Below are 14,153 nucleotides of genomic sequence, written 5' to 3' on the forward strand. Positions count from 1 at the left end.
AATTTGTTATATATTTATCATATTTTATATTACCTTTTTGCACTCACCTAATTTTAGATATCATTTTATACTCAACTCAATATTGTAAAATACCCCAAGCTGGCAGGTAGGCTTGCAACTGGCAGCAAAAGTAAGTTCGTCGCAATCTCATCGCCAAATATGTATCGTAATAAAAATATGTATGCTTGGTGCTACTTTGATGTTGTTGATTTGTGATATTTTTTTAAGCCAAAGGTTTTCCGCTAATTTAATAGACTATCAGTTTTTCAAAATGCTAATAAATTTGTTCGTAGATTACCACTTACCCTCAAGGAAAGAGTGGGTATGGGACGATGTAAGACAGGGCAAGTCCACGTGTTTACACAGAGGACTCAAAGCTCGAAGATAGATGGACAGAGGTGTAAATTCCGAATATTTAATGATATCCTTCAGCTTTCGGCTTCCCGACTATTGCAATGTTTTCCAGGCTGAATTGATGGCAATGATAAAAGCCGTGACACTGGTACAGTGCAATGCGTTACCTGGAGATGGTCATAATTGTGGAGATCGTGCGGGTTTTTCGATCCTCAGATATAGGAGTTTTGCCTGTCAAGATAGTCGCCGAGATGGGAATGTGCTTTGTCAGAAAATATCGACCTACATATTTGTACATTTTGAGTTGGTCTACGGCTCAAGCAAGGAAGTCAATTGGACTCTGTAAGCAAGTAATGAGTGGTATTGGTGCAAAATTTTTATTAGACTGATTCGTGAAATGTTGAGTTAGTTAGATCGAAGGCGTATCGATGTTTCAGGTCTAAGTCGCCACACTCTTCAGCATCGGCAGCCACATTCCCGTCAGTGCGCACCGAACCGTGGGGAGTACCGTGAGTGTTGCACTAAAAAATTAATTTTATTGTAACCACAAAATGTCAGTTGCAAACCATCCCATTGCAATAGTGTTTTCCGTCCCTGTCCATTAACCGACCGAATTTTCTGATGGGAATGAATCAGCTGTTCACCACTCGTCAACTGTTACCCGCTGCCATTCTGTTTCAGACCTGAAGCACAAATTTGCGTACGCCAGACGTGGGGGTGTCTCATTTTGGCTTTATATATTGGCTTTGGAAATAAGTTTGGAAATTTCGCTGAAGCATAAATCCTTTCATTCCGTTATGCGGAGGAGGGATATTGACATTATGCCAAAATTTCTAGAGGGAAAGAACTATTACCGTCCAAATAATAAATTATTAAAAAATAATTGTGCACAATCTCTGCAATGATTACTTAAAGAAACCCTCCATACCACAGGATTACGTAAGAAAGTTAGTCTATTCATGGTGATTGTGAGCCAGTGTAATAGTTGATGAACTCCTCTCTATCATATTTCTAATAATCGGTTCTGCTCTGGTAGTGATGGGGCCACATTGGCGTTGCCTAATTTAAAATTCACACGGTAGTGATTTTATATACAACTTTCGATGTTATTTGGGGCACAGAGCTGCACAATGGAAATTTTCCGACAAATTTTGTTCATAAATCCTAGAGAAAGTAATTCTTGACCGATTTTAATAATTTTCAAATGCTTGTAAATGATTGTGAAAGAGAATGTCTAGGCCTGAATTTCAATTATTAAATCAAAAAACACCCTTGAATAGGGAAAATTCAGAAAAACCTTAAAAATAAAAAATTAGAAAAACTTAACAAACGAAAAATTATACATATGTATTCAAATTCGGTTTGGTATTTTTTTAGGTTAAATTAAAATTAAATCAGAAACTAAAAAAAAAATTGATACATATGTGTTTGAGGTTGTTGAGTTCTAATTTGTTGTCAGTTTGTCCTTGTCGTGGGTCAAATGTAAGGTCAGTTCAATGTAAGGTTAGAATATTCATTTGAAACATTTCAAAATATTATTATATTTTTTTCCTGAGTTTGAATTTGTTGTCAGTTTATCCTTGCGAGATTAAATTGAAGATGGGTTCAAGGTCTAACATAGAATATTTACTAGGAAATTTTCACAGAAATCACAATCGAAGTCATGTTGGCCTTGATTTACTTATCTACCCTGAATTGTTGTCATTAGGAAGTATTGTGAGTTAAAAATTTATTTTATTTGTCGCTTTATTTATCTTTATTTTTTAACATTTTTCATAAGTTATGTTTTGGAAATGAAAAGCAAAGCTATATTAAATAAAGAAAAAAAAATTGATCGAAAAAGTTGCATAAAATTTTGTATAAAAAATGGAATTAAGTGCTCAGAAACACTTGAAATGTTGACGGTGGCATACGGTGAGAATTTTCTGAGTCAAGAAAACGTTTACAAGTGGTACATGTTTTTCGCAGAAGGTCGAGAAGATGTGAATGAAGACGCTCGCTCTGGACGCCCCAGCCCGTCAACAACCGATGAAAGTGAAAAAAATTGTTATGGAGAATCGTGGAATCACAATTAGATAAGTTGCTGATGCTGTCGGCATATCGGTTGGCTGCCATGCAATCTTTTGGGAAATTTTGGGCATGAAGCGTGTGGCAGCGAAGTTCGTTCCAAAATTACTGAATTTTGTCCAAAAACCATCGTCGGATGAGCTTCGCTCAGGAATTGTTGAATGGCGACAACGATGATCCAGATTTGCTCAAAAAGGTCATAACCGGTGACGAATCATGGTCCCAATGGAAGAGTCCAGGAGAGCCAAGAGTCGATAGCAGAAAATCGCTGAACCCGCAAAACATTTGTCTTATTTGTGCCTCTTACAAATAAACTAAACAGGCTCTATTGCTAAAACTGTAAACATATATCTTCGATACGAGTGTAGCAACATAAAAAAGTAATAATCGAAAGTCGAATGTACGTAGCCCTCGAAAATTGAAAATTCGCCTTATTATCGGAACATACCTCGTATTTCCATTGTATAAATATTTATATTCAGCAAAATATATTTGTTATCTTCCCAAGGATCGGTAATACTATCCTAGTGAATTAGTGAAAAAGTTCAGTTCGGATTTAATTTCAATCATTGCTGGACCTCACTTCCCCGCGTACGCAGTGTTATGAGAAAATTGTTTCAAATAAAGAAGCCTGTATCTTTAGTCATTAGTTCCAAATGGGGGTGTGATGGGGCAACAGATCCTAGCCCATACAAGCAGAAATTTGAAGATGATTTGTTTAGTATTTTTATGGCATCGCTTGTCCCATTAACAATAGAAGTAGAAACCTCCTAAAATAATGATCGCATCCGGGCGCAACAAGATATTGTCACCCGATTGGATTTGAATACGCGAACGAAATGACAGCAGAAAACTTGTGTCATAAAATCCCCACTGCCTGACGGTCCAACTTTATAAGCAGCACGTTGAAGACAGTCTGTCATTCCAGGCATTGTTCTTGCGCTATTACCACGCGCCTTTTGCTTCAAAAATTTGCATCGCTAAGGCACTTGATAACAACTTTTAAAATTGTACTAGAAGAATTATCACCCTTTCGGTAGTGGAATTATTGAATAGAATTAATGTAATTCTTCATCGATAAACTTCAAGGCTCGAAGCTGTAAAGTAACAACGAATGCCACAAAAAGGCGTTAAATTTAAAACAGGCCATGGGACCACCAATAATGCACAATTGCTGCAAATTTTACCATTAACCATTGTTTACCACTATCAAACCACAACCCTACCACAGCACCCCACACCACCTAATACGTTCAGCTGCATGCCACTTTACCACATCCAACTAGACTTAGTCAATACCCTCCGCCACTACTATCTGGTTAACCGCAAAATCCAAGCCATTTCATATTTGGCATTTATGAACATACACACACACACACATACATATCCGTTGATGTCTCATATAGTCATTGCAGCTACTGCTAATGTTGTTGTTTTTGTGCTTTTGTTTTCATTATAGGTACCGCACATAAATCATCGCTGCTGCTACCATTGTTGGCGCTACTGCTGGTCGTGCTGCCGCTGCCACCAGCCGCCAAAGCCACAAGCGGCTTACGCGTGCCCACTTTCATGCAGGAGCCGCCGCCACGTCTGCTTTTCAGCAATGACACCGGCACACAGATCAGCTGTATGGCGCACGGTAATCCGCCGCCGGTGGTTTCGTGGGTGCTCAAGGACGGCACGATGGCGACGCAAGTGCCGGGACTCAGGTAAGTGGAAAAATGGCGGAGGAAAAGGAAAATTGGCGCACGTGTGATGAGCCAAGGGAATTCAGGCATCGGTGTATGCGTCAAGTATGCCGAGTGCGGATTAACTCGATTAAGGGTCACATTGTTGCGGCTTCCGCTACAACGTATGAGAGAGGGGAGGGGAGAGTGAGAAAGAGGTGTAGCGATAGCGCAGCTAAGACTGAGAGAGTGCTTTAAATGAAATGAGTGGGATTAGGTATTAGAAAGCACGTGAAGAAAGAGAAGTGTGCTTAGAAGTGCTTATAGTAATTTTCTGGGATTGTGTGCAAGGCTGTGTGTTTGTCTGTGTTTGCAAGCGCTATCGGTGCAAAGTTTGTGGCAAGTGCTGTTACCGACGTGGGAGGAGATTTGCTACAAACTTCTATTTAACAACTTCAAAACTTCAACTTTATATTAGCTACGCCAGTGTTTGCTTGCCTATTTGTTATTGTTTTTATTGCTGTTGTTGGTTGTCATCAAAAAGCTTTCATAATTAAGATATAATAAATTATATTGCTGTGGTTTTTGGCGACGTTTTTTTCCCCCCACATCCAACACTTTGCTTGCCATTGCCTTTGCTTTGCGCTTTTTGTTGTTGCAGTTAGTGTATAGTTTTTAATTAGCGTTGCAAAACTTTGTTGCCACTTTGACTAAATACATAAAAACACGCAAACACTGGCACGTGACGCACGTACAGTCGCACATTAGTGCAGACAGTTGTAAATAAGTACGTGGCATAACTTGCACTCGCCCGCACGCATACACACACACATACGCTTACAAATTTCTACTTGTAGCATGTGGCAAGTTTTTGCTATTTGTTACTCCAGTTGCTCCACTTGCGGCTATGACAGCAACACTCGAGTTATAGTCATAGCTGTAGTTGTAGTTGTTTTATTTTTTTCTGTGGTATTATCTGTGACACTCCGAGTGTGCACTATGCCGTTGTAGTTGTAGTGGTGGGTGGACAGTGTTTTGCGGTTACTTCGCTAGCTGCTTACCATTTGCTGCGTGTACGCTGCTTCCTTTGTGTCCACTTGCAAGTAAGTACACTTGTGTGTACAATAATAGCAGCGGGAAATATAAAAAAATTTAGACTAATTCTCTGTATTTTATAAACATTTTGACAACAGACTGTCTTTTTCGACTCTGGAGTAAATTTAATTAATTTTCTATAATAGTTTGAGCTTGCGGATAGCTTCCTAAAATTTAATTTTCTATCGATTTATGGATATAACCTTTTAAAAAGGATGCTTGAACAGGACGAAAAAAAACCAGACTCGGATGCCCAGCCGAAGGTTTTAAAAAGGTGTCTAATGGAAGGTTAAGCTCAAAAATTTATATAAAATTTCGAAATATTCAAAAAATCTCAATAAGAAATTTCAACACTGCAATTGTAAGAAAAAATTCGTGTATGCAGTTTGATAACTCATTGTATGGAAGACAAGGCTAACACCGTACCAAAAAAAAATCAACACTTAGGTTAGTGGAATTGGTTGTCATACGACGCACCTAGGTCCTTGTGAAACCATCGTAGCTATCCCATCCTTACTCCATTTGGTTCTATTTAAACCATCTTGCGGACTTTATAAACCGAGTTAAAAATATAATTGACGTGTACTCTTTTGTTAAGTGTTTGACCGAGCTCCTCCACCTATTTGTGGCGTGCGTTTTGATGTTGTCCCACCAATGAAGGGGCCTACAGTTTTAAGCAGACTCTGAACGGCAAATGGTCTTTACTATATGAGGAGCTTTTTCATTGCAGAAACACTTTTAGAGGGCCGCCGACGAATGACCGTTGTTACAAAAACAATTTTCTTTATTTCTTTCAATCACAGATATTCGAACCCACGTACTCCGAATGGTAGCCAAACATCAACCAATTTGACTATGGCGCCTGCCGTTAGTTGGTCTAGCTAATTGTATATATGCAACATCCTTGATGCAAAAAAAGCGAATGAATTCAACCAGAGCCATGCACCAGCATAGAAGTTGTTCAACTGTCTCTTCCCTTTCTACATCCTGACAGCGTCTGCGAAAATCGAAATATGGTGCCCCAATTCTATTGGCATGTGTTCCTATAAGACAGTGCCCAAATAGGACTCCTACTAATAGTTTTAAGCCTTTCTTATTAAATTTAAGTGGACTGTTAGTGCGACCTATATTATATTCTGGCCATGCCTGCCTACCAGTGCTGCATATAGGTATAGTATTGTATGTAACTGCCTCCAGCGATTGCTGGCAATACTTAAGGTGTATCTATCTATTTGCAGCTTACAAGTTGCCAAGGGCATAGGTATATCAACTTTGTCTTAAGTACTTTGGAGCGTAGTGACCACTCTAACTTATCCGTCTTATAGTTACTGGCACCCAGAGTGGAGTTATAGAGAAAAACTGTGCGAGTGTTCTTAATTCTTCATAATACTTTACCACTGTTTTCGAAGAGTGTTTCCATGATTGAGGCGGCTTCAGAGTTGCCTGACTATCGGAGTATTTGTAGATATTTCTGACTGTATTTGCGTCTTTATTTATTCTCAATTTATCCTTGGGAAGTTATACCCTCCCAGTAGGGATTTCCCTGGCGTAGCCCCAAAGTTAGCAAACCTCCTTTAGGCCTAGCTCTTCACTCCTAAGTGTCTCCTTGATGGTGCGTTGTCCCGTGTCAAGGAGGAGCTCCGATCATATTAAAGGCGTGGCCGCAGCCTCTCTCGCCAATGCGTTCAATATTTCTTTCCCAATTAAACCCCTGTGTCCTGGGACCCAAATTAGCCGTATGCGATTGTGCGTTCCTTTGGACTAAGTAGACAACTGAGCAGTAAAGTCCTTTTTCGACGAGCTAAACTAACACATCATGCCCGTCCTAAGGAATGGCGCAGAAGCGTGGACGATGACAACATTCGATGAAACGACATAGCGCAGCGAATAAAGATTCAGCGGCTATGTTGCCAGCCAATGTCGTCCGAATGGATAAAAACGCTCCGGCTCTGAAAGTATTCGATGCGGTGCCAGCAAGTGGTAGTAGAGGAAGAGAAAGGCCTCTTTTGCGTTGTAAAGATCAGGTACAGAAGGGCTTGGCTTCACTGGCGCCGGTTAGCACGAAAAAGAAACAACTGGCGCGCATTGTTAAACTCGTCCAAAATCGCTTTAGCGGTTATCGCGCCAATTAAGAAGAAGATTGTGCGTTCTTAGTAGAATAAGTTTCCCGTTACATTCAAGGGCCAGTGACAATTTGATCTCACAGAACAATAGGGTCATGAGTGCCGCTAGACTGTCACTCAAAATGGCAATTCTCTGCACATAGGCACATGGTTCAGATCTTCGCTTGGAAGATGTTTTGAAAACTGCCCATTGGCACAGAGCGCTTGGGCCGTAAACTCTAGTGCCTATGCCTTCTGCGGTCTTCGTGAAGTGTAGACTCCTGTAGTTTCTTTTTTAAGCAAAGATGATTCTCGCAAGCGGCAATAAATGCAACATTACATTTATCGCTGATGTTGGTGTTGTTCTCAGAACTCCGCTAATACAAAGGCTAGATGCTGTTTGAATGCTGTCTCACTATCATTTTTGATTGAAGTTTTCTTCTCAATAGTTGGCCACCAGACTGGATCTCCGTAGGTCATAATTGGTTTTACGATAGCTGTATAAAGCCAGTGAACTATTTTGGGGAATATACTCCATTTTAAGGCTGCTGTTCTTTTACAGGAGTATGTAGCAGTAGCAGTCTTTTTTACTCTATCCTGAACGTTGAGCTTCCAAGAAAGTTTTTATCTAAGATTAAGTAAAGATATCTAGCACTATCACCGACTGACAGAACGAACGGTTCAATGTCGGTAGACGGAAGGGAGTTCTTACTAGTTCTATTTCTAGTTTCTTACTAGTTCTGGTTTCGTCACATTAAGGCCTAAACCACAGATTTGGCCCAGGTAGGTAGGTAATTGCAATGGTTGAGGTGCCAGTCTGGCACTCCCGAAGTAGCACTAAAGCGCCGTTTTGATGCCATAATATGGAACACTGCCTGCGAAAAATTACATAACTAAAAGGAAGAATAATCATCTACAGCTATCCAGTGTTGTTGATGTAGTGGACGAGATTTATGGGATTTAGGCTTCTACAATGGGAGTTAAGGGCTAATCTAGCTTTTCTGCGTGTGTGTTGATCGTCAATGACCGGTACCAAATTGAATGGCGTGGAGTCTCCAGAACTTTCTGAGTCCTCCATCTATTGCACTGGGGCCAAAGAGTTTTCAAAATATCACACGTAAAAATGGAACTCCATCGCCTTCTCGCTTTCCTGAGAAATAAGCTGTGCAATTCCCCTTTAAGGAGAGTTAGAGGGATGCCAGTGACCGGGTTGAGACCTCTGAGACCAATTCGGTTGACCTTTTCCTGGCAAGCTCATCAGCAATTTCATTTCTCTCTATGTTTCTGTGCCCCATGGCGTCGTCAGAACATTAATAGCGGCTTGACTATCGAAGAGCAATGTTAATATTATCCTTCGCTCCCTCGTTTCCCAAGCATTTTGCAAGCAGAAGTACCAGCTTCGTTGCAGGGGTTTCCCTCGTTCCAATCCCACCTAGTTGGAAAGATTGCCCTGGCACGACCCTCAAACTCTAGTCTGTGGATAAAGAGATCTGCATGAAGTTATGCGGTGTTAACTGCTTAAAAATGTCACCATGATCCTTGAGAGATTTCCTGCAGAGGCCACCTTCTTTAACCTGTTTGTACTTTGAGCAGCGATGAAAATAACGTGAAAGTTGTGATGCGATGATGTTATTACCCTTCCAAAGAGCTTCCCATCAAACCAGGCATCCATACGTTAAATTTGGCGAAACCATCATATTGTACATCCAAAGAAAATGCATAAGACCGTAAAAATAAATATCAATACTTTAAGCTGGCTTAATACAGGGTGAGCCCATGTAAAATTTGCTTTTTGAATCGGCTATAAAAAAAAACTTCTCAATATTTTTTCAAAGTTTTTTTTTTATTTTGAAGATTGAACATTGTCATTTATGAATGAAAAATAATGTCTTTCAAATGACTGCCACGACTGGCTTTACAGTAGGCCATTCGATCAACCCAATTTTTAAGCACATTTTCGATTGTTTGGCATTGTTAAAGCATCAATCGTCTCTGGATGGTTCGCATAGCATTTGTCCTTAACGGCTCCCCACAAAAAATAGTCCAACAGGGACTCGTTGTGGATGCATTTGCTTCTGTGCTTGCTGCAGTAACGTGTGGAAGTGAGCTTCATCAGAAAAGAAGAAGAAGACTCACCACTTTGGAAATAGGTTTTCAATATTTCCCAATTTTGTTCAAGCGTATAGCGTCCCATTTCTTAAATGTCAAACCTTTAAGTAAATTATGAACACATTTGACATATCATTTGTGTTACCATTCTCAAAAAAATAGGTTGTTCAAAAAGCAAACGCTATATGGCCCACCCGTATTACAATAGAATTTAATGCGCTAGAAAGCTGCAGACTAGAAATTTTTCTAAAGATTCAGACTAAAATATTTAAAATTTTGATGCTAAGTTGCAGAATTTTTTTGAATTTTGTACAAAGGTCGAAACTTTAAGTTACATGCTTTGTTGTAGCATTTAATCTCTTATAAAAAATTAAAAAATTAATAATAAAAAAAATGTACAAAAAAAAATAATTTAAATAATTACATAAATAAATTTTTTTATATGTCCCGCTGCTATTATTGTGAACACAAATGTAAGCATTGCGTTTACTAACTCATGCAAAATTGCTTGCCACGCTGACTACCAGCAATAGCCATGCGACTACCAGCAGCTGCCACCTTTGCCGCCAAGCTGCTTCAGCGCCTTTGCTGTTGTGGCAACTATTTCCTTTTTTGCTATTACCTCTCTGTATTGCATTAGTTTTATATGTATACGTATGTGTATGCGTTTGTGCATATATCCTTGCATGACCGCAGCCAGTAGCGTGCAACAAGTTTTATGCTTTACATGCCACAAGTGCGCTTTGCATAATTTTTATTGTGTAAACACAATTTTGTTGTCATTACTTGTGCAACAGTGGCTATTGCCACTTGTGCCGTCACTTGTTTGGACTCCCTACTCGCCCTCCACACCCTCACTCGCTCATACGTTTACACTTTAGTTGCCAACATTTTGTTACAGTGCCCATTTGCCATTGCACATACACATACATGCATATATTAGTTGCGGATGTGGTTGGTGGACTGGACGTGCTGATGGTCAGACCACTGCCTCAATAACAATGTGGTTTCTTTGTTTTGCCGCTGTTATCATTTTTCTACATAAATACTGTCGCATATTCAAATGATACACATACACACATACATGTGTACATGGGTATGAGAGCAAATACGGTTTGCAGCAATTTAAATGGTTTTGCGGTCAGTTGTGGCAATAAAGATGTGCTTTCGCTTTATTGTAAATTCGAGTTTAATATGAAAAATAATTACGTACCACAGCTCAAGAAAAATGTTGGCCACACCTTTTCAGTGGCTTCCAAGCTTTATACTCGTATGAGTAGTCGACAAGAATTCAGATTATTTCGATGGAGCGGAAGCAACATGAAATGTAGAAGTGATGTTAATGGTCTGTGGCAGATTTGCGATTAATCTAATAAGAACACGGTAGTGTGTCTAGCACACCTTCCGTATTGGTTAGAAATGATGATATTGTCGGCATATTCCCATATACATCTTTACTGCACTTTGCACCAGAAAGTGTGAAGCTGATTCTTGTTTATATTCGCGATTTGCTGACCGCTAAAGTGTGTGCATTTTTCCAGGGAACCAACTGAATTTTATAATACAATTTTCTAGAAAAATTTATTTTTTTGACTTTTATTTTGTTTAAAAAAAATTACTGTCATTTTTTTGGGCGCAATAACGAAAACTCTGAATGAAAGACCCTGACCCATGTAGTAAAACCTCAGAATCGCTTGCATTCTTTGGCCAAATTTCTTTGCTATGGCCATTTCACATTTGTAAATGTAGAATACATTTAAAAAAAGAGTTAGAATACATATCGGAGAATATGTTGTCAAGGCGAATATACCCAATACAATGTTTAAATTAAGGGGAGAAATGCCTGTAAACGGCCATACTTTCCCTGATTTTCATTAAAATTATTTAAAATGAAGAAGTCAATATATTTTTTTCAAAATTGGCATACAGTTTATTTATACAATACATTAAAATAATATAACATTTTTTTTATTTTAATCATTTAAAATGGCGGATGTACACTCAATTCTTCCAGAAAGTCGCAGCGGGGCTTCTCAATCGGCGGGCATTTTAGCATCGGCGTCAGTGACCTGAATACAAAAAACCAAAAGTTTTTTTGTTTATTAATGTCACAATTTTTATATGAATTAAAAAAAATGGGGGGGGAAATTCGCGGAATAAAATGCTTAAAAAAATGAATTTTTGGGCGAATTTTCCTACTATTTTTGCTTCGAAGAATTTATTTTGCCAAACAATTTTCGGAAACTTGTATTCACGTAGGAAGTAATATCATAAAAAACATGTGTGCAAAATTTCAGGGAGATCGGTAAATAACTTATCGTGTACGCCAATTCGAAAAATATAGTTTTGAGAAAAACGCGTCTAAAGTTTGAATACAACGTAACTATACCTCTCCCAGCGCTCGAACGCAAAGAATAGAGTCGTCACAGTTGACGATCTATAATATAAGAAATACTTAAATTTACGTTCTAAAATTTTTTTGACATATTCTTAAAGGATTATATTAACATTTTATGAAAAAAAATTTTTTTTTTCTCGAAATTTTACAGGTATCTGCCCCCTTAAGCTGAGAACTTCCGTTTTTCTCACATTTTGGTACACACAGCAGTAGCAAAAGCTGTTAATTGTGACTTGCACATTTCAATTTTACTTTTTAAATAAAATGATTCTGTTTTATTCGAAGATTATTTGCACTTAGACTACTTTTCATAAAACAAAGTAACCGATTTATTTTTTTTGCATTTTTCAAGGGAATATCCTATTTTTTGTACAAAGGCCCACCTTTGCGCAAAAATAAAATAATTTGCATTATACAAATTTCCTTTTTTACTGATGTGAAATAGGAAACACTTAGTGCAAAGTCTTAAACACAATCTTTCCTCAAGCAGCTAATTTTAAATGTCAGAGCGTGGCTAAGATTTTATTAATGATTCTTATTATTTGCTATTTACTCATTTATTTTTATTATTTACTATATTATCGACTTATTCTGCAAGTAAAAGCAGAATAAAAATTCGCTCCTTGAACTAAAATTTAAAGAAAACTGGATGTACAAGCAAAAACTTTAAACTTTAAACTTTTTTTTTGTGAAATAGTCCTTAAAATCGAGTATCTCGAAAATAGTCAAGCCCCGGAAAGCATGTCCTTTAACCAAATTAATCATAAATACTCCTTCTTCCTCTTGATTGGCGCTTCTTGCTAAGCGCTTAAGCTATTTTGTCCAAGTTTAAAAGAGCGCGCCAGTCGTTTTTTCTCGTGCTAACCGGCGCCAGTTGGACACACCATATGAAGCGAAGTCTTTCTCCACCTGATCTTTCCGACGCAAAGGAGCTCTTCCTCTTTCTTTTCCTCTGCTAGCTGGTCGTATCGAATACTTTCAGAGCTGTATCGTTTGTAGTCATTCTCTCTGGATCTTTATTCGTTGCACTATGTCTATGTCGCTGTAAAGCTAATACAGCTCATTGTTACTCGCCGTCGTCAACGTGCAAAGGTACAACAATCTCATACATTCTGAGGGACACCTCATCGAATGTCTTCATCGTCCAAGCTTCTACTTTATACAAAAAGTGAGCATTACGAGAAAAACTCAACTTTTCAATTGATTACTTAGTCCTAATTAGTAAGAAATTAGCTGAAAAATGATGTCCTTAAATGTCTAAGAGGACTTTGCCGGTAATCCTGTAAAGGGTGGTTAAATTTCAAGGGCCGATGTTGAATGGGAACCACACCTAAACGTCAGCGACACCGTTGGACTTCTTTCATTGCTATTAATTCAAGAGCAAAAGGATGAGATAATTCGGCACATTAACGTCATAGAATTTCAATTATGCCTCAGCGTCATTGAAAATTTGGACCACGGGTGGAGGTGTGCCGCCGAGGCCGCGGTGGCCATTTGGACAATATTTTATTCTATACGTAATTGAGCTATACCAATATTATCGTAATGAAGAGAAATAACAATAATTTCTTAAAAGAATTGTATTTTATTCAAAATCAACACCGGCCCTTAAAACTTAACCACACTTTATAATCCTGAGAGAAGAATTATGCCCGTGTGTACAAATCTATATGCCGCTGGCCCAAGGTATAATAGCCACGACCATTTCATGTGGAGATTGTGAAAAAAATTAGAAAATGATATATGTATTGAGCGGCTTCGCCTTATTTGGGGTGAATATTTTTAAGGGGCTAGAATTTTGAAAAAACCCATTTTTTCATATTTTCAAAGTTTAGACATTTAAGAATATGTCATTAAGAGGATTTTTGAAAATTTCTATTGTTTTATGAGCTATAGCCTTTTTGGTGACACGGCATCGATTCCGAGCTGTCTTGTCTGAAAACTTTATATGTTTTTTTCTCGAAACTAAATTTTTGAAAGCGTTTGACATGATATCTCAAGTTCTACTGAACCGATTCACTTGAAATTTCGTGCGAGTCTTCTCAATACATATCTCGATCTTACAAACTATTATTTTAACGAAATACAAAATTTTAGTATTTTTAAAAAATTCAGAAATGTCCAAAAAAGTAGGAGAAAAGTGTACTAGTATGATAGCGGCATTCATTCAGAAAACTTGCAATCATGGCAAGTTAAGCGAGCCATTTTGTTTCGGACCCCCACTTCAAAACAACTTATAAAATTTAACTTTTTTACTTTTTTATGTATTGTTGAAAGATAAATGTGTGGTAAAAAATGGATAGTAAAAACATTTTTCGTTTTTTATTTACGAGTATAGTGCCCGCAAAAACACCTCAAATG

General features: G+C 38.2%; 1 protein-coding gene across 1 annotated transcript in view; it reads left to right on the forward strand.

Annotated features, from left to right (window-relative positions):
• LOC129235825 (cell adhesion molecule Dscam2) overlaps nt 1-14,153 on the forward strand; it is a 273,431-nt gene that overhangs the window by 45,270 nt on the left and 214,008 nt on the right. Inside the window, exon 3 of the mRNA XM_054869869.1 lies at nt 3,881-4,130. Within this exon, the coding sequence (XP_054725844.1) occupies nt 3,881-4,130 (250 nt within the window). The remainder of the gene's footprint in view (nt 1-3,880; nt 4,131-14,153) is intronic.

The sequence above is a fragment of the Anastrepha obliqua genome, chromosome 1 (assembly GCF_027943255.1).
Source record: "Anastrepha obliqua isolate idAnaObli1 chromosome 1, idAnaObli1_1.0, whole genome shotgun sequence".
NCBI classification, from domain to species: domain Eukaryota; kingdom Metazoa; phylum Arthropoda; class Insecta; order Diptera; family Tephritidae; genus Anastrepha; species Anastrepha obliqua.